This window comes from Plecotus auritus (genome assembly GCF_963455305.1).
Source record: "Plecotus auritus genome assembly, chromosome: 8".
Lineage (NCBI taxonomy): Eukaryota > Metazoa > Chordata > Mammalia > Chiroptera > Vespertilionidae > Plecotus > Plecotus auritus.
Genome location: NC_137782.1, coordinates 111,539,621 through 111,557,530, shown reverse-complemented (window position 1 = coordinate 111,557,530; position 17,910 = coordinate 111,539,621). Strand labels below are relative to the sequence as shown.

General features: G+C 48.1%; 1 protein-coding gene across 1 annotated transcript in view; it reads left to right on the top strand.

Annotated features, from left to right (window-relative positions):
- Nucleotides 1-2,065, top strand: part of NCAPH (non-SMC condensin I complex subunit H) — a 38,948-nt gene extending 36,883 nt beyond the window's left edge. Inside the window, exon 18 of the mRNA XM_080684198.1 lies at nt 1,578-2,065. Within this exon, the coding sequence (XP_080540324.1) occupies nt 1,578-1,637 (60 nt within the window). The 3' untranslated portion in view covers nt 1,638-2,065. The remainder of the gene's footprint in view (nt 1-1,577) is intronic.
- The last annotated feature ends 15,845 nt before the right edge of the window (nt 2,066-17,910 follow it).

Here is a 17,910-nt window from a genome sequence, read left to right as displayed (position 1 = left end):
GGTCTCCTAGCGAGAAGGTCTTCTCTGTGTGAGTCCTGACATCCAAGGTGTCTGAACTCAGAAGCCAACTACAAGAGGAAAGAATGACTAAGAACAAAAATGAATAAAAAAGCTATATTGTTGTCCTGACAAGAAATCCACAAAGGGCTCTGAGGAGGACTCCCCATCTGAGGAGGAAGATGCACCATCCACCCTGTCTGACACTCAGAAGGGTCGCTGCTGAGCTCTACTGGGGAGGCCTGGGATCTCCCATTATCCTCATGGACAGAGGTGCTGGTCCTAGCACACACAAGCACTTGAAAGGTGGGGCACCTCCAAAGCCCCAGTCTGAGAAGCAGAGCGCCCCTGGGCTGTGCGCCTCCTCAGAGGCCTAACTCTTCCTCTGAGAGCAGCTGTGCCATCACTCACCTCCCAAGTAGCCTGGGGGCGAGTAGACACTGCTGAGCAGGTCAGCGAGCCCAGGCTCCAGCATTGTTCTTCCCAGTGGCAGTGCTGGCTTTGTTCCTTTGGCTCTGATCAAGTCTCTGTAAGGGGCCCCAGGGCCTCAGCATCTGAAGAATGGGGGGTAGGCCCACACCATGACCTCTTGGGCTGAGCACTGAGGCCATAACTGGGGCCTGGCTTTGGGCTATGTGAGATGTGACTGGTAACAGTGGCCCTGACAGTAACAGAAAATCTTCATGGATCTATGTTTGATGACTCAGCTTGGAGCCACCAAGAGAAATCTCCCCACATTTTCTGGCCTTCCTTCTCCCAGTCTTTCCCTTCGATCTGAACTCTGGTAATGAGTCCCTCATATACAGTGTGCTGGGGCTTGGGTTGACCCACGATGAATGCTGGGCCCTCTGCCTTCGTGAATGCCAGCAGTGTGTCACTGGTCAGCCACGCCTAAGCAACTTCTGGACCCCAAGCTGCAGACATCATTCCTGGGAGGCATGATCTGAGCTTTCCTTAGCAGTCTGGGAGTGTATGCTAATGCTAGAATAGGGTGTATACTCAGCACAACATACCTTATCTCCCTCCAGTGCCAAGTGAGGGAGGGGTGAGTGAGGTTAGGCAAGAAGGACTCTGACAGTGCTTTTGTCCTGGGTGAGTGGTTGCCTGGGGTTGGTGGAGACGTGGGCTGGAAGAGTGGGGAAGAATTGGGAAGTGGGAAAAGGCCTGCAGAGAGATAGAGGGAAGAACAGATGTGTAGCCATCACTAAGGGATGGGGTTTGGGGTGGTGGAGGAGGGCCTGGAGAGGGCACATATGGACAGGTTAGTAAACACACTGTGTCTCCTAGTAGCCTCCCATCCACTCCCTTCCTCCTTCAGGACAGATAGCCTACCTAGCTCTTGGGCCTGAACACAGAGATGGTTGTGAGAACCAGAGCCTGAGAAGGCGCGCTCTCTTGCTTTTCCCCCCTGCGATTGGCAAGAATTTGGAACCAGCTCTCTCATGCAAATTCTATTTGCTGTGATAATTTCACTTATAATCATGGGACAAACCTCATTCTTTGTTACCTCAGTTAGGATTTGCTTTGCGATCCTTTAATTCTTGGTGCATCAGAGTCCATGTGTGTTTGTCCTCTTTCAGAATCTAAAGCTGGAAGGAACCGAGGATCTTTCAGACGTTCTCGTGAGGCAAGGGGATTGAGTTCACCGGGAGAAGTCAGCAGGAGGGGGCTCATCACTTCTTCAGTGACCAGGACATCTCCACTGGGTATTACAATGTGGGGCTCAGGGCAAGGTCCCCATTTTGCCTGTTGCTCTTCCCTCCTGTCCCTCTCAGTCTGGGAACCAGTACTGGAAGCTCGCCCTTGATTAGAGCTTTCTGCCCTGTGACCCCTAGGCGGGAGGAGAGGGTGAGAGTACGTTTCTGAAACCTACATGCATTCTCTGTATTTGTGCATAGACTTAGTCTCCTAAATAAATTGATCTGTTGTTCTGTCCACTCTTTTACTCTTGTAGAAGAGTAGGCATATGTGGTCCTTTGCCAGCTACCTAATTCATGTACATAAAATGTCACGTGCCCTTATAAATGTATATATAATGCTTAAAAATAAAATTCTAACAAGCTTGGTAAAATATTTGAGTACCCATTAGATAACTATTGACCTGGTCTTTACACTCAAAGGTGCCATCTTGGTAGCTAGGCAGGATACCCATGTATCAGTATGAGGCAAGAGCCGCTTAAGGAGGTGCTGCAATGTTCTGTCTGGTTGGGGGGGTGGTGGGCGAGAAATCACTGGCTGCAGACCTAGATTGTGAGATGGCATCCATGTGGCTTATGATACCTGCTGCAGAGTGATGGCAGTAACCGTGGCTGGCTCCTGTCTGTGGCTTGCTGACTTCATTAGCCTTCTCAGCATCACTGTGAGGAGCATGCTGGTATCACTCCATTTGCTAGAGGAGAAGCAGGACACAAAGTTCAAGGAACCTGCATAGGATGGGCAGCTGACCATCAGGAGCTTGGCCCTGAACCAGTAGATCTGCTTCTGGGGTCTTCCTTTGTAGCTACTCTGCTATATGCTGCTCAGACCATAGACTCAATGCTTGTAGGTATGGATCCAGGTGGCCCTGTCCTTGGCAGTCCTGGTCTCTGCCAGAGCATTCAGTCACCATTCATTGGGTTAATAGAGGTTTCGGATGCTAGGTCAGAAGCGGTGAAGTCTAATTGTCAAGTACTCTTTTTTTTTAAATATATATTTCATTGATTTTTTTACAGAGAAGAAGGGAGAGGGACAGAGTCAGAAACATCGATGAGAGAGAAACATCGATCAGCTGCCTCCACACCCCCCACTGGGGATGTGCCCACAACCAAGGCACATGCCCTCGACCGGAATCGAACCCAGGACCCTTCAGTCCGCAGGCCGACGCTCTATCCACTGAACCAAACTGGCCAGGGCTTGTCGAGTACTCTTGATAATAACTTGCTTCTAAGCCAAAGTCCACATAACAACAAAGAACAAGTAATCCCTTCCACCCAGAAATGGACTTTCCAGACTGCGTCATAAACACAGGGTGGGCAAAATTAGGTTTACAGTTGTTCATATGGAAAATAATACAATAACTAATAATAATACAAAAATGAACTTTCGCATACTCACAACTGTAAACCTATTTCCGCCCCACCCTGTATTACCCATTCTGCTCTGTTGAAAGGGTTAGACTTGAGCATGTCAAGAAAGGGCTTTTTCCCTGTCCTGCTGGCTGGAGCCTGGAACACGTTTCCCAGTGCCGGGCAGTGCTGGTCCTCTTACTCTGCTTTCCGCTCTCAGTCCAGCACACTCCTCTATGGTGAGGCTGGGCTAGGGTTGAGTGGCAGGTAGAACAGCTGTGGTAGTCCCAGCTTCCTCAATGAACTCCCCTCCCCTCCACCCCACTCGCAAGCTTCTCCCTCCTCATTCATATGGTTGCTGTATCAATATTCTTTTGGCTACATGTAACAGAAAGCCCATGTAAGTGGGTATGCAAATAAGTAGGCTAGTGTGGCAGCTCCATGAAATCAGAGAGACCAAGGATCATTCCAGCTCTCTTCTCTGCCATCCATAATGTGTGACTCTCATCCTTGTGTTTCAGTGTGGCTGCTGGAATCCAGCCATCACATCCATATTCCAGGGAGCAGGATGAGGGATTTGGGGAGGCGGCAACCTACTTTTGGTCTCTGGATTTGCCTTTTCTGGACATTTCATATAAATGGGAGCATATAGGATGTAGTCTTTTGTGTGTGGCTTCTTTCATTAAGCATAATATTTTCAAGTTTTGCCCAAATTGTGTGTGTCAGTGCTTTATTCCTTCTTATAGCTGAGTAATATTCCATTGGAGAGACCATATTTTGTTTAGTTATTCATCAGTTGCTAGACATATACTTTCTCCACTTTTGAGCTATTGTGAATAATATAGCTATAAACATTCATGTATAAGTTTTTTGTTTTTGTTTTGTTTTTAATCCTTACCTGAGGATATTTTTTTCCATTGCTTTTCAGAGAGAGTTAAAGGGAAGGAAGGAGAGGAAGAGAGATAAGAGAGAGAGAGAGAGATGGATGTGAGAGAGACATTGGCTGTTTGCCTCCCACGTGTGCCCCGACTGGGGTGGGGAACAAACCCAGGTATGTGCCCTTGACTGGGAATCGAACCTACAACCCTTGGGTGTACGGGCTGATGCTCTAATCACTGAGAAACACTGACCAGGGCCATGTACATGTTTTTATGTGGACATGTTTTTTAAAAATAAATACGTTTTTATTGATTTCAGAAAGGAAGGGATAGAGAGAAATATCAATGATAGAGAGAATCATTGATCGACTGCCTCCTGCACACCCCTTACTGGGGATCAAGCCTGCAACCTGGGTATGAGCCCTGATGGGGAATCCAACCGGGACCTCCTTGTTCATAGGTCGATGCTCAACCACTTAGCCCATTTGTCGGGCAATGTGGACATGTTTTTAGTGCCTTTGGGTATTTACCTAAGTGGAATAGAAGGGTCATATGGTAACTCATTGTAACTTTTTGAGGAACCGCCAGGCTGTTTTCCAAAATAGCTGCACCAATTTTATATTCCTACCAGCGGCATCCAAATTAGTGATCCAATTTTTCCACATCTTTGCCAATAGTTATTATGTCTTTTTTATTCTAGCTGTCCTAGTGGGTATGAACTTGTTCAGGTTTCAGTTTTCTTTTCCCTGAAGGCTAATGTGTATTTATTTTAAATCTTTTTTTTTCCTCTGTTCTTCAGGTTAGGTCATTGGTACCAGTTTCTCTAAAGGTTCACTCATTCTTTTTTCTGCCATCTCCAATCCGCTCTTGAGCCCATATAGGAAAACTTTTATTTCAATTACAGTTTTCAACTCTAGAATTTCCATTTTAAGGTAGTTTTTTTTTTTAATCCTCACCTAAGAATATATTTTTATTGATTTTTTTAGAGAGGGGGGAAGAGAAAGAAAGTAACATCAATGTGAGTGAGAAACATCAGCTGGCTCCCATAGGCACCCCAAATGGGGATCAAATCTGCAACCTGGGCATGTGCCCTTGCTGGGAATCGAACCTGTAACCTTTGGTGCATGGGATGACGCTCGAACTGAGTCACCAGCAAGGGCGAGATTCCTTAGGTCTTCATTGATTGTATATTTTCCTTCAACTATTTGAGCATATTTTCCTTTTAAAATTCTTGAACAGATTTAAGTAGCTACTTTGAAGGGTGTGCTAAATCCAGCACCTGGGCCCATTTAGCATTAATCTATTGCTTGCTCTTTCCTGGATATAGATTTATGTTCCTGTTTCTTGGTGTATTTAGTAATTTTTGGTTGAAAACTGGACATTGTGGTAGTGACTCCAGAGTCTGTCATGTTATGCAGAGCTTGGCTGTTTATTCTGAGAAGCAGTTACTCTGCCTGGATTTACACTTCGGATTTGCACCCCTCTGGATGCAGAACCCTGTGCTTACAGCTGCTTACTGCTGCTTTTAAGCCTGGTTCCCACAGGTCCGCCTTTTTCCTGCAAAGTCTGGTAGTTGGCAGGGACTTGGACCGAAATGGGGTTCCTCCTCTCTGTAGCTTTCTTGCTAGGACAGGATTCCCACATCTTCCAGCTGCCCTGCCTTCTCTGGGCTCTAATCCAGCTTCAGAGTTTGGCCATCTGAGGTGCATGTGCTGGAGGGTGTGCTCAGGGAAGAGAAGCATCTCCACTCTCTCTCCGCACTGGCCTCTCAGGAGTAAACGGCTCTTACAGCTTTCCCATGTCCATCTGGTTGAACTTCAGGGGTGAGGGCAGCTGATGCTAAAAATTTGTGTCTGGTCCCTCCTAAAGGTCTCACGCTGCAGGATTTCCCTTTCAATGCCCACAGCCTTCCCAGCCTTCCAGTCCCTCTACCACCTCACACTCTTACTGTTTGCAGGATCTTACTGCTGAGTTATCAGTCATTTCCCCTTCTTACCCATCTCTCCAGCTCCTAAAAGAGTCCATAGTATGGACTCTGTACATACTGAAACAATAAATGTCCCCTTTGTAAAACTGAAAAACAAAATGTGGCAATTAGTGAACAGCCACAAGGCAGAATGGTGTGTGTGTCAGGAGCCTTAGCTCTAAAATACCTAGCATGGAGGCCTGGCCGGCATGGCTCAGTGGTTGATCGTCGACCTATAAACCAGAAGGTCACGGTTCGATTCCCGGTCAGGGCACATGCCCAGGTTGGAGGCTCAATCCCCAGTAGGGAGCATTCAGGAGGCAGCCAATCAGTGATTCTCATCATTGATGTTTCTAGCTCTCTCCCTCTCCCTTCCTCTCTGAAATCAATAAAAATATATTTTAAAAACAGTATCTAATGTGGAACATTGGACCAGACCCCTAATCTTCCCATGCCTCAGATTCCTCACTTATCAGGCATAATCAGCCCTTATTTTCCCACTTCACAGGCCTGACATGTATAGACATGGTTGGGGAAAGTGGAAGGTGTGCAAGCATAAAATGCAGGCTACCGCGGGCGTGTCCCAGCAGTTTCACACGTAGCATTCTTGTAGTAGTCTCTGCCGAGGGTGCGAGGGCCCTATTCCTGCTGCAATTAGATGCTGGCTGTGCTGTCAGGCAAGGATTCCAGGTCCTGGCGTCCAGCTGGGATGCTGACTCCCAGTGATGATGTTAGTGAAGGAGAGGAGTCTGTTTGCCCACCTCACCTGCCTGTCAGGTGCGCTGGCCACACATTCACAGGCAGCTGGCGCAGCCAAGTGCTGCCTCCAGGCTCCACCACCACCAGACTTCACCTTGGGTTCCTCGAGTCCTGAGTTCATCACAGTCTACCCTTTTCAATAAAAATGATTTAAGAAACGTGATTTCATTTCTATACCTTTGTAAGATTTCACATGCGTAAATCCTCAGATCGGGGAGGAAAGAAAGCCGTGGGCAATTAAAGGGGACACTGTCGTGTGGCCTGCAGTGCCTGTCTCAGTGGGTTGCCTCCTCAGCACTTCATTCTGGATTCATGGCTCTTGTTTTCGACGTCCCTACCCCATCTCCTCAGCGACAGTTCCGACTCCGACTCCGATGGTGTGGAGCTGCCGTGGGCGGTGGCATTTCCAATGAAGATAAACATCCTTTGTTCTGTGGGATGGCTGGCTGGAAAGTTTGCTTCGGGAGCTCTGCTAAACAATCCTTTATTTCCTGGGAAGAAAACCCAAGTCTCCCAACTTCCCTGCTTGTCCGGACGCTCCAGAGCAAGTGGCCCCGTGTCTGAGTCCAAGCCCACTGGACCTTTTTCTAACAAGTCTTACTTAGAGGGAGTGTTCCCTGGATGAGGAAGAATGGAATTCATTCCCAACTGGGTTTTCCAGAGTGGGGTCTGGCAGCTCCTCAGGAGTTCCATGGGGAAGGGAGGGGCAGGAAAGCAGGTGGTGAGGCGAGAAAAGGTGAGTCCATGAGGCTCAGCTACAGCTGTGGGTGTCCTCAGCAGAAACAACTGCCAAAGGGAGCCGGTGGGAAACCACCTCTGTTCTTAGGGACAAATAGCATGGAGCCTATGATAGTACCTAAAACCGGCCCGCAGGGTCACAGTCATCTGCACAGCGGGTGGGTGTTGTGTTTTAAGAGTCTGGCTGGGCCCTAACCGGTTTGGCTCAGTAGGGATAGAGCATCGGCCTGTGGACTGAAGGGTCCCAGGTTCGATTCTGGTCAAGGGCTTGTACCTTGGTTGCGGGCACATCCCCAGTAGGGGGTGTGCAGGAGGCAGCTGATAGATGTTTCTCTCTTATCGATGTTTCTAACTCTCTAACCCTCTCTCTTCCGCTCTGTAAAAAATCAATAAAATATATTTTTTTAAAATGAGTCTGGCTGGGAGACAAACGCATTGTGTGAACAGAGAACTTAGCTGTGGCCGGAGCTGTGTACCCGGTGTACAGAGTTGTTGACACAGAAAAGGCAAAAAGAGAACTAAGGTTCAGGTGAGCAGCAGCCAACCCCACCCACCCCCTGAGCTGGGGATGAGGGGAATGGAAAGCCAGGCTTGGAGGAGGAGGCTCCAGGGAGCACTCCGACCCTGCGGGGGCTGCCCAAGGCACTGTCTTCCAGGGACACAATAGTCCAATGTTGGGGAGTTGGGAACTGCTGCCATGGCAGGAGCTGCCACGGTGGGGGCGGGGACACTGAAGCAGCTGTGGGACGCTGGCAGGAGCAGGGAGGGCAAGTCCCTTGGCCAAGCTCTGCTGTTGCTCCCTTGGCATGACCTCTGGGAGCTGGCAAAGCAGGCGGTGCTTGGAGTGCCAGACTCAGCATCACCTGCAGAGGGTAGGGGTGGGGGGGGTTGGAGCTGAGAGCAGTCACCTAAGAGCTGGCACATGCTGAGTCTCTTCTGAGCGTTTCTAAAATCCTTCATGCTACCTTTTTTGGAATGGTATTTATTGATATGTGTTTGCCTATCTTTATGATATGATGGTGAATGTTCTGGAGGAGAGGGCAGGGAGGCTCTGAGGGGCAGAGGCTGGCCACAGACTGCAGGCTGAGGGGAGCAAAGGTGAGGGAGCAAAGATGTGCTGCGGGCCTGGCCAGTGCTGCTGCTGGCCTCCTCCCTCTTCACTACCCTGGAGCATCGCTGCTTTTAGCTCCCTTCTTCCTCCAGCACACAGCGCTGGCTGCCATTTGTGACTCCTTTCCAGCCCTTCTCCCCTCCTTCCTCCTCTCACTCCATCTTACGCTCGTGCTTCTGGAAGCTTTCTCGAGGCCCAGGTAGGGCAGCAGCCGAATTAGGGCTGTGCATATGCTGCAGGATGCTCCAGTCTTGCCAGTGCCACCCCCCACCCCCCGCCCTGAGGCTCCTCCTGGTGAAGCCCCCGCCAGGACTTCAGACACCTCCACACCTCCACCGAGGACTGCCACCACCTCTGCCGAGGCCCAAGGCGCGCTGCTCACCTGGGGAGGTGGCTAGTGCTCGTGACCCATGTGCATCTCTGTGGCCCCAGCTCTGCCCTGTGGGTGTGCTCTTGCTCTCCTACCCCTGCCCGAGTCCCTGCAACCAGAGGTCACAGCCCAGCGGAGGGACAGACGTGCGACCCCATCTGTCACCTGGGATCAGAGTCTGCTGCTCTGCTCACACCTTAGAGCTGCCTGGCCAGCCCTCTGCTGCCTAGGCTAGGGTTTCTTGGATGTGAAAACAAAACCAAACCCATGTGTGCGTTTGAACCACTGTAACACTGTCCTTTCCACTAAATCACCGGATCTCATCTTCAGGGACACAGCCACAAACAGGCATTTCACTCCAGAGGACATGCCAGGCTCGGTGGGAGGCGGGCAGCGTCCTGCAGGCAGTAGCGGGCGGTCAGGGAAAGGCAAGTGGATGCAGCAAAGGCATCAAACAGGGTTTGTGAGACGGGACTGCTCCTCCCACTGCCAGTGGGAGTGTAAGTGGTACAGCCTTTTGGTAGGACACCGGCCACAGCTGTTTTATAATATAAAGGCACATGCCCTCCAGCCCAGCAACATTCCCAGGTCTGTTTTAGAGACCTCGCCCCCAGGTGCACGAGAGGCTTGTAAAGAATCTTCTTCCCAATATTGTTTGAAGTCTCTAAACTCCTGCTTTAGTGAGATTGTGAAATAAACAGCTGCACATGTACTAATACGCAGCAGCTAAAAAGAATATCCTGAAGTAGAAACAGCTCCAAGACACATTTACATTAAAAAAAAAAAAGTTATAACAAAGTATACCATTTATGTAAAAAACCAAAACACAAACAGTAGATTTGTGTATATGTGAGTCTATGTGTTATGGGTTGAATTGTGTCTAAAAGATGTTGACGCCCGAACCCCAGGACCTGTTACCGTGGCTTTATTTGGAAAGATCTTTGTAGATGATCAAGGTAAGGTGAGGTCATAAGGGTGGGCCCAACGTGCCTGGTGTCACCCCCATTAGGATGGCTACTGAAAAAAACACCTAAAAACCGGAAAAGAAGGAGTGCTGGGGAGGATGCGGGGGACGGAAAGCAGATCTCAAAGAGATATTTGCATACCCATGTTTATTGCATTGCAGCATTTTTCACAATAGCCGAAAGGTAAGAGCAACCCAAGTGTCCATTTGGGACAGCCACACTGGAAACTGACCCAGAATGGAGGGAGCTGGCTCGGGCTATGGCTGAGCCACCAGCAAGCCCTGGCTCTGCCACCAGCTCAGTCTGTGAGTGGGCAGGTCGCTTCCTGTTGCTCCAGCCAGATAAACACTGGCGCTTACTCTTCCAGCTGGCATGGCTTTCGCCTATTGGAAACAACGGCCCTATTGTACCAGCCAGGCATGCCATGCGTGCCTCAGACTCATTCAGCTCAAGGAACCGTGGGGACCAGCTCCCCCAGAGTGGCCTAGGGACCCTGATGTCAGACCTGTGACATCAGCACCCTCACACTGGCTGAAAGGACCCACACAGCTCAAGTTGTAACTCAGGGGTTATCTGAAAGGACACGAGCCTGGAATGAGGGTCCCTTCTCTGCTTTCCCACATACGATGCAGCCAGCCTGTGTCTGGCGCCCATCAAGCAAGCCCTGCCCTCGGGGTCCTGCCCGAATGCCTCCCAGCACACAGGTCCCTTTCACTGAGCTGATGCAGATGGCTTCTGCCGGGCACTGAGGGGGCGCTCCCAGCGAGGCTGGCACTGGCCGCTGCTGTCCTCTTGCTCTCAGGGATGACCCTGCCTGTTGGCACCCTGTTCTCCTGGTTTCCTGTGTGTGGGTGTGTGAGTCTGAGGGGCAGGAACTGGGCAGGGTCCCATTCCCAGGCCAGCCTGTGAGGGTCAATATGTGCCTGACCCCCGCACGGCGCCCCCTGCTGCCTGTCCCCACCGAGGGCAGACAGCTCTGCTGAGGATAGTTGTAGAAATGTCAGCTCAGCTCTAGGTTGGCTGGTGAACAGAGCTATGGCCTGGAAACAAACACATTCAGTTTGCTGCCTGCATAAAGCTCTTAACTGAAACACTAACGGGGCCTCAGGGCAAAGGCTGGGCCGCTGGGACTTGAGCCCCGGATAGAGGCCCGTGCGTCGTCAGTGCCTGCTCTCCCTCCCGTGATTACTTGTGAAGACACCGTTGTGTGAGGCAGACTGTACTGTGGGCAACTTGAGTGGGCAAAGGGTTAAGGCGGGGCTTTCTCCATTAATTTTGACTAAAATGGTGTCTCTTGGGTAGAATTAGCACTTTACTGTATAAGGGAGGGAAAATTTTCCTTCTTACCCTCTTAGGTTCTATACCTGAGTCCTGCAAATTAAACTACAAAAGACAACCTAGCAGGAGAAAAGGTACAGTTTTTATTTTATGTGCATGGTGGCCTCACAGAAAACAAGGGAGAAACCCAAAGAAGCTGCTAGAAATGGGAGAAGTAACTAGACACATGAAGAATGTTTGGGGCCTTGGCTGGGTAGCTCAGTTGGTTAGAGTGCTGTCCCCAAGTTTGTGGGTTTGGTCCCCAGTCAAGGCAGATCAATAACCCTAGAAACATTGTCATTCTAATGGAGAGAAGACCAAATTCTAGTTTTCCATCAGTGTACTTTGATATTAAGCTTCATTTTTTAAAAAATTCATTCAGCCTTGGCCAGTGTTTGATTCCTGGTCAAGGGCACATACCTGGGTTACAGGTTCACTCCCAGTCCCCGGGTCTGGGGCATGTATGGGAGGCAACCAGTGGATGTGAGACACATGGATCTCTCTCTCTCTCTCTCTCTCTCTCTCTCTCTCTCTCTCTCTCTCTCTCGCTCAGCGAGTCTGGCTAGGCTAAGGCAGGAGCAGGAAGCTCGTGTGTGTGGCCTTCCTCACCCCCCGTGGTTGATATACACTGACCCCCAAGAAAGACCTGGGCCTCCTTAACCTCAAAACATTGGCGGACCCATTTAAGTGCATCCTGTGGCTCATGGCCCTTGAGAGGCCCAGCGCATGGGGCAGGTGGCTACATCACCTGCTCTAGGAAGCTAGAGTCCTGGTGGCCTTTGGCCAAGGCTGCCAGGCAATGGCTGCCCAGTGTGGAGGCCTGGGGCCAGGCAAGGGGCACCAGGAAGGAGAGCCAGGTTGGCAGTTCCCCTGCAGAAGCCCTGGGAGATGGGCTGGGTACCTGATACCCCATCTTGGTGACCGGGGCCTCTGCTGGCGTCCTCTGCAGGCAGTGTCCTGGCTTTCGAGGCGCTCTGGTCCTGCCACCGGCCAAGCCGGAGGACAGGGACACTCCAGTGCCTCGCGGCTGGAAGGCAAAGGGAAAGCCAGAGCTGATTCTCTTTGGGGACATGCTCCGTGGTCTTGGCACCTGCTGGGTGCTCAGAACTTTTCATCCACGGTTCTCCCCCCATGACAGACATCAGACACCTTAACTTCAAATGTGGGAAGGACAATACTCTCAACAATAAAGATTAAAAAAACACAGCTCTGGAACATTGCACTGTAAATGTCCAAATAATAATAATGATGATGATAAAATGGAATAATTTTTCTTCCAAAAAGTGCAGGAAGGACAGATAACGGCATAGCCTCAGGGACAAACTGGGCCTCTTAATCTGTTGTTTCCCTCCTTGGGTGGACATCTGTGTCTCAACCCTCCTGTTAGCAAGGAGAGTGAGCCGGGCCTCTGGCCCCAGCACTGGCTCCCGCGAAAAAAATGCAACGTGTTGGCACAGAGGCTGTAAACTGGTCACCCCCAGCCTGATTCTGGCCCACGACATGTTTGAATGTAGCCCACCCAGAGAGCAAGTTTACCATTAAAAATTGAAGGTTTCTGATATAAACCTAGATTTCCAGCTTTTTTTAAAAAAAATAAGAAAGAGTGGCAACAATGGGCTCTGGTTCTAATAAGTGTGTGGAGCTGAACAGTGGCTGCCCCCAGGTTCCTCACAGTCCCCATCAGCCCCAGCTACCTACCCCAGCTGCAGCCCTTGTGGTATCTGGTTGGGGCAGCAGCACACAAGGTCCTTCAGGAGGTGCCTCCTGGGGCAATGCCTGCCCAGCACGCAAAGGCCTTGGCTCCGCCAGCAGGTGGCAGTGCAGTGCAGGGAATGGCGTTCTGGGCTGGTCTCAGCCTGGGAGTGGTCCTGGACACTCATTCCCGCCCAGGCTACAGCTTCCCCTCAGGTGAGGAATTCTCATTGCTAGATTTTTAAAAACAGCTTTGTGGTATAATTGACATACAATTAACTGCACATATTTAACTTGTACAATCTGACAGATTTGGATTTACATATACGCTTGAAAAAACGATTATAGTCAGGATCATGAGCATAGCAGTTACTACCAAAAGGTTCCTCCTGCCCTACCCTCACTCACAGATTTATTTCATTTTCTAGAAATGTTTACCTGTCTCCATTCCCTCAACATCATTATTTTGAGATTTGCCCATACTGTTGCTTTTATAATAAACTAGAGGCCCGGTGCATGAAATTTGTGCACTCGGGAGGAGGGGGTCCCTCAGCCCGGCCTGCACCCTCTCGCAGTCTGGCTGCGCTTGCCAGCCTTGAACCCAGCTTCTGGCTGAGAGGCAGGAACTCCCCCTGTGGGAGTGCACTGAGCACCAAGGGCCAGCTCCTGCATTGAGCATATGCCCCCGGTGGTCAGTGTGTGTCATTGCGACCGGTCATTCTGCTGTTCAGCAAAAACCAGCTCTCTAACATCCCCTGAAGGGTCCTGGATTGTGAGAGGGCTCAGGCCAGGCTGAGGGACCCCACCGGTGAATGATTGGAGCCGGGGAGGGACGCAGGAAGTTGGCCAGCTGGGGAGGGACTGCAGGAGGGCTCCAGGGCGTGTCAACAGGCCAGACCCCAACAGCAAGCTAATCTACCGGTCAGAATATCTGCCCCCTGATGGTCAGTGCATGTCATAACAAGCAGTTGAGTGGCCTTATTAGCATATTACGCTTTGATTGGTTGAATGGCTGAATGGCCGACTGGACACTTAGCATAATAAACTCTTGTCTGGTTTATTATATAGGATAACATATATATCATCCTGTTTTTTGCCCACGAATCCAATGTGTGACTATGCTGCCATATGTCTACCTGTTCATTAGTTGATGGACATTGTATTGTCTCCAGCTTGGGGCAATTACAAGTTAAAGCTGCTCTGAACATCCCTGGACAAGTCTGCGTGGGTGTCTGCTTTCCTTCTTAAGGAAACAGGTCATATGGTAAGTGTATGTCTAACTTAAGTAACTGCCAAACTGTTTTCCAAAGTGGATGCACATTTTATATTCTCACCAGCAACCTGTGAGCGGTCCAGCTCCCCACATCCTCACCGACACTCAGTATATCTGTCCTTTTACTTTTAGACGCTCCATCACTCTATTATCCCCTCATTGTGGTTTTCATTTGTATCTCTCATGACTAATGGTATTGAGCATCTTTTCATGTGTTTGCTTGGCATTCCTGTATCTTTTTTGGTGAAATTTCCAAATCTTTTGCTCATTTTTAAAGTTTGGGTTGTTGGTACTCATTGCTGAGATGCGGAGTTTCTATTCTGGACTCAGGTCCTTGATTGGACATGTGATTGCAGATTAGTCTAAGGCCTGCCATCTCATGGCTCACATCTTTTCTTTCCCATTTCTCAGGGATTACTTTTATTGTCAGGTGACCAGCATCTTGAAAATCATTGTTTTATATACTTGGTCTAGGTGGGTGTGTTTTTTTTCTTTCAGTTAATCCTTACCTGAGGATATTTTTCCATTGATCTTTAGAAGGAGTGGAAGAGAGAAGGAAAGACAGAGAGAAACATTGATGTGAGAGAAACACATGGATTGGCTGCCTCCTGCATGCACCCAGACCAGGGCTCGGGCCAGGCAGGAGCATGTAACCAAGTGTAAATATTTCTCTCTTTTCTGCATCCAGTGCAGCTAGAGAGCAGTCCGGTTCCTGAGTAGCGGTGGCTGGGGATTGAGAAAATGAAAGAAAGAGACAGATATAGAGGTTGAAGGAAAAAGCTGGGGCTGGGTGGGACCACTGTCCTTTGACAGGGACAGGGACCCAGAGCCAATACAGCGTGTTTATTTTATACAGCAAAACCCGGGAAGTTTTTCTAAAAATCAAGACAAAGAAGATTATGTGCATTCTTGGGTGGACCCGAGTCGTATTCATTCCTAGTGCTTGGCTGAATTTAAATAACAAAACCCACCCCCTGGCACCTGGGCTGAAGGTCAAGCTGACAACACTCCTGCCTCTGCCAAAGCGTGTTTCCAGGACCTGGCTTTGCCAACGCCACTGGATTCAGTTGACAATAAAGAAATGTCCATGTGCCTTCCCAGGTGCTCTCTACATCTCACCCTTTTTTTAAAGCTACTATAATAAAAGTAAAATTTAAACATTAAGAACAAAGCTCTGATATTAAAACAACTGCAAACAATGCCAATGCAAAACCCAAACTACAAAAATGTTATCATTTTAAAACTTGAATGTCAAGAGCAAAACTCTGGCTATTAAAATAATAACAAAACAATGCCAATGCAACACAGCAATAAGAGAGAAATCAAACTACAGACATGTTAACATTTTTAGCTACTAAATGAAAGTTGCTTTTGCTGCTGGTGTATATTTACTCAGAGTCCTCAGACTTGGCTGCACAAGACTTTACAGAAGACTGGCAGCTAACCAATGCTAGCATAGCCAGAAACATGGTTGAGGAAGTAGCTTCCACTTTTTGCTTTTCTACTATCTGCTGGACTTCAGTCATTAACTTCTTCAGATGACCCCATGTTGGCACCTCGGTCCCTTGCATAGCCTTCAGTTTTCTTCTTCTTCTTCTTCTTCTTCTTCTTCTTCTTCTTCTTCTTCTTCTTCTTCTTCTTCTTTGCTGTCATCGGGGCAACTCTCAGTCTTTTTGAATGAAGGGACAAGGAGCTTCTCTGGGTCCATTGTGGTGATGCACATAATGCTCTGGCACCCAAATTGGCTGCTCTGCTCCTTCTGGAAAGATACAAACCACCTCTTTCCCACATCATTACTGAATCTGATAAAAACTCTTGTCTGGTTTGCGCATCCTTCCACCAGGCTAACTCGGCGGAGTCTATTGTACAGGAGGCCTGATGCCTTTCGGCTGCTGTACGACCCTCTGCATTGCAATTCAAAACATTTAAAATATAAAGAGCATGACTGTGTTTGTTTTGAGGTGACACATAACATCCGTCTCCCCCTTTTTGTTTTAGTAATTGCCTTTTAAGAGTATGATTGGCTCTTTCCACTATTGCTTGACCTTGAGAATTATAAGGGATACCAGTTTTATGATAAATTTGATATTGCTGACAAAAGTGCTGAAAAGCAGAACTAGCGTATGTGGGTCCATTGTCTGTTTTTAGCTCTAAGGGAGGTCCTATGACTGGAAAAGCTGCTAGGCAGTGGTTAATTACATGCTTAGCACTTTCCCCTGTTTGGGAAGTAGCGAAAATGAAGCATGAGCATGTATCTATGACATGGACCCACCAAAATCTGCCAAATTCAGGTATATGAGTGACATCCATTTGCCAGATTTGATTAGGTTTAAGTCCTTGGGGATTTGCCTCTAATGCTGGCACAGGGAGGTGGATAACACACTGAGAGCATTGCTTGACAACTTGGCGAGCCTGCTCTCAGGAAATATGGAGTTCCTTGTGCAAGGCAGAGGCATTTTGATGATGTAGGGCAGTGGTCAGTGGCTCGCGAGCAGCGGTTTGCTGCTCTGTTGACTAATAAGTTTGCCGACCACTGCCTTAAGGAAAAACACTTAAAAAACATTTTAATAATGTACTAATGTCTTTAACCTGAAGTCAAAACTTCTGGGTAAGGGTAATGCCTTATGCAGTGGTCGGCAAACTCATTAGTCAACAGAGAGGCAAACCGCGGCTCACGAGCCGCAGTTTGCCGACCACTGATGTAGGGCATGCGAGGCCTGTGCCGTGGTAAATGGAGTGACCTCCTCTACTGAGTCAACAAGGCGATCTACTTCCTCATTACCTGCAGCCAAGGGACCCGGAAGGCCAGAATGGGATCTGATATGGCCAATGAAACATGGAAACTGTCATTCTCAAACAACCTTTTGAAGGCTGGAAAACAAATGAAAGAGTTCCTCTGAATTAGTGTGCCCTACAGTAGCTGTTTCAATAACTTTGGCCATACTTACCACATAAGCACTATCACTATAAGTCGATGGGCTCCATAGCAAAATCTGTCAAGGCATAAATAAGAGCTTGTATTTCTACCCATTGTGCTGAAATATAAGGGGTTTGAAGGACCTTTGCTCCCCTGCTGCAGTAGATCCAGTCTTTCCAGAACTGGATCCATCTGTAAAAATGGTGAATGCCTGAGGTATAACTTCTCTTTTAATGCAGCAGCTAATACCATTCCCTAAACATAGGCTGGTGTTTTTATGAATATTCATTTAATTTAATTAGCCAATTTAAATCAATCTGAAATAAGGTTTATTTTTAATCTTACTTGTTCTAGGTTATGGACAGTAAATGACATTAATTAAATTTCTGCTATTAATCTTTGAGTAACTTTACATAAGCTTTGTCAGGGAGGCAAAAACACAAATTATTTACTTTTCTTCTCAAGGCCTAACATTTAAATTTTTAATTACAGTTAGACATTTGAAGGAAACCTCTTTTTTATTTCCTTCCAGAGTAATTTTTAGGCCACATGGTTGCTTTTTGAGATTTTTGACAAATACTGCCGCAAAGCCATATATTTCAAGTGATTTTTCAGTTATGGTGACTGTAATTATTGTCAGATTTAGTATTTTAACAACAATCTTTAGTTTACCCTGTAAATATTAGCAGAAGGGATTTCAATATTTTTAAATTTCTCCTTTTTATTAAGCTTAGAATTATATTTTTAAAGAGTATCTCCTTAGGCTTATTTGCATATATAGAGGGATCATGGGTAGTCCCAGTAACTTTCAGAGGGCTTTATTAGAATTTAATCCTATCTAATAAAAGAGTAATATGCAAATTGACCGTCACTCCAAGACACA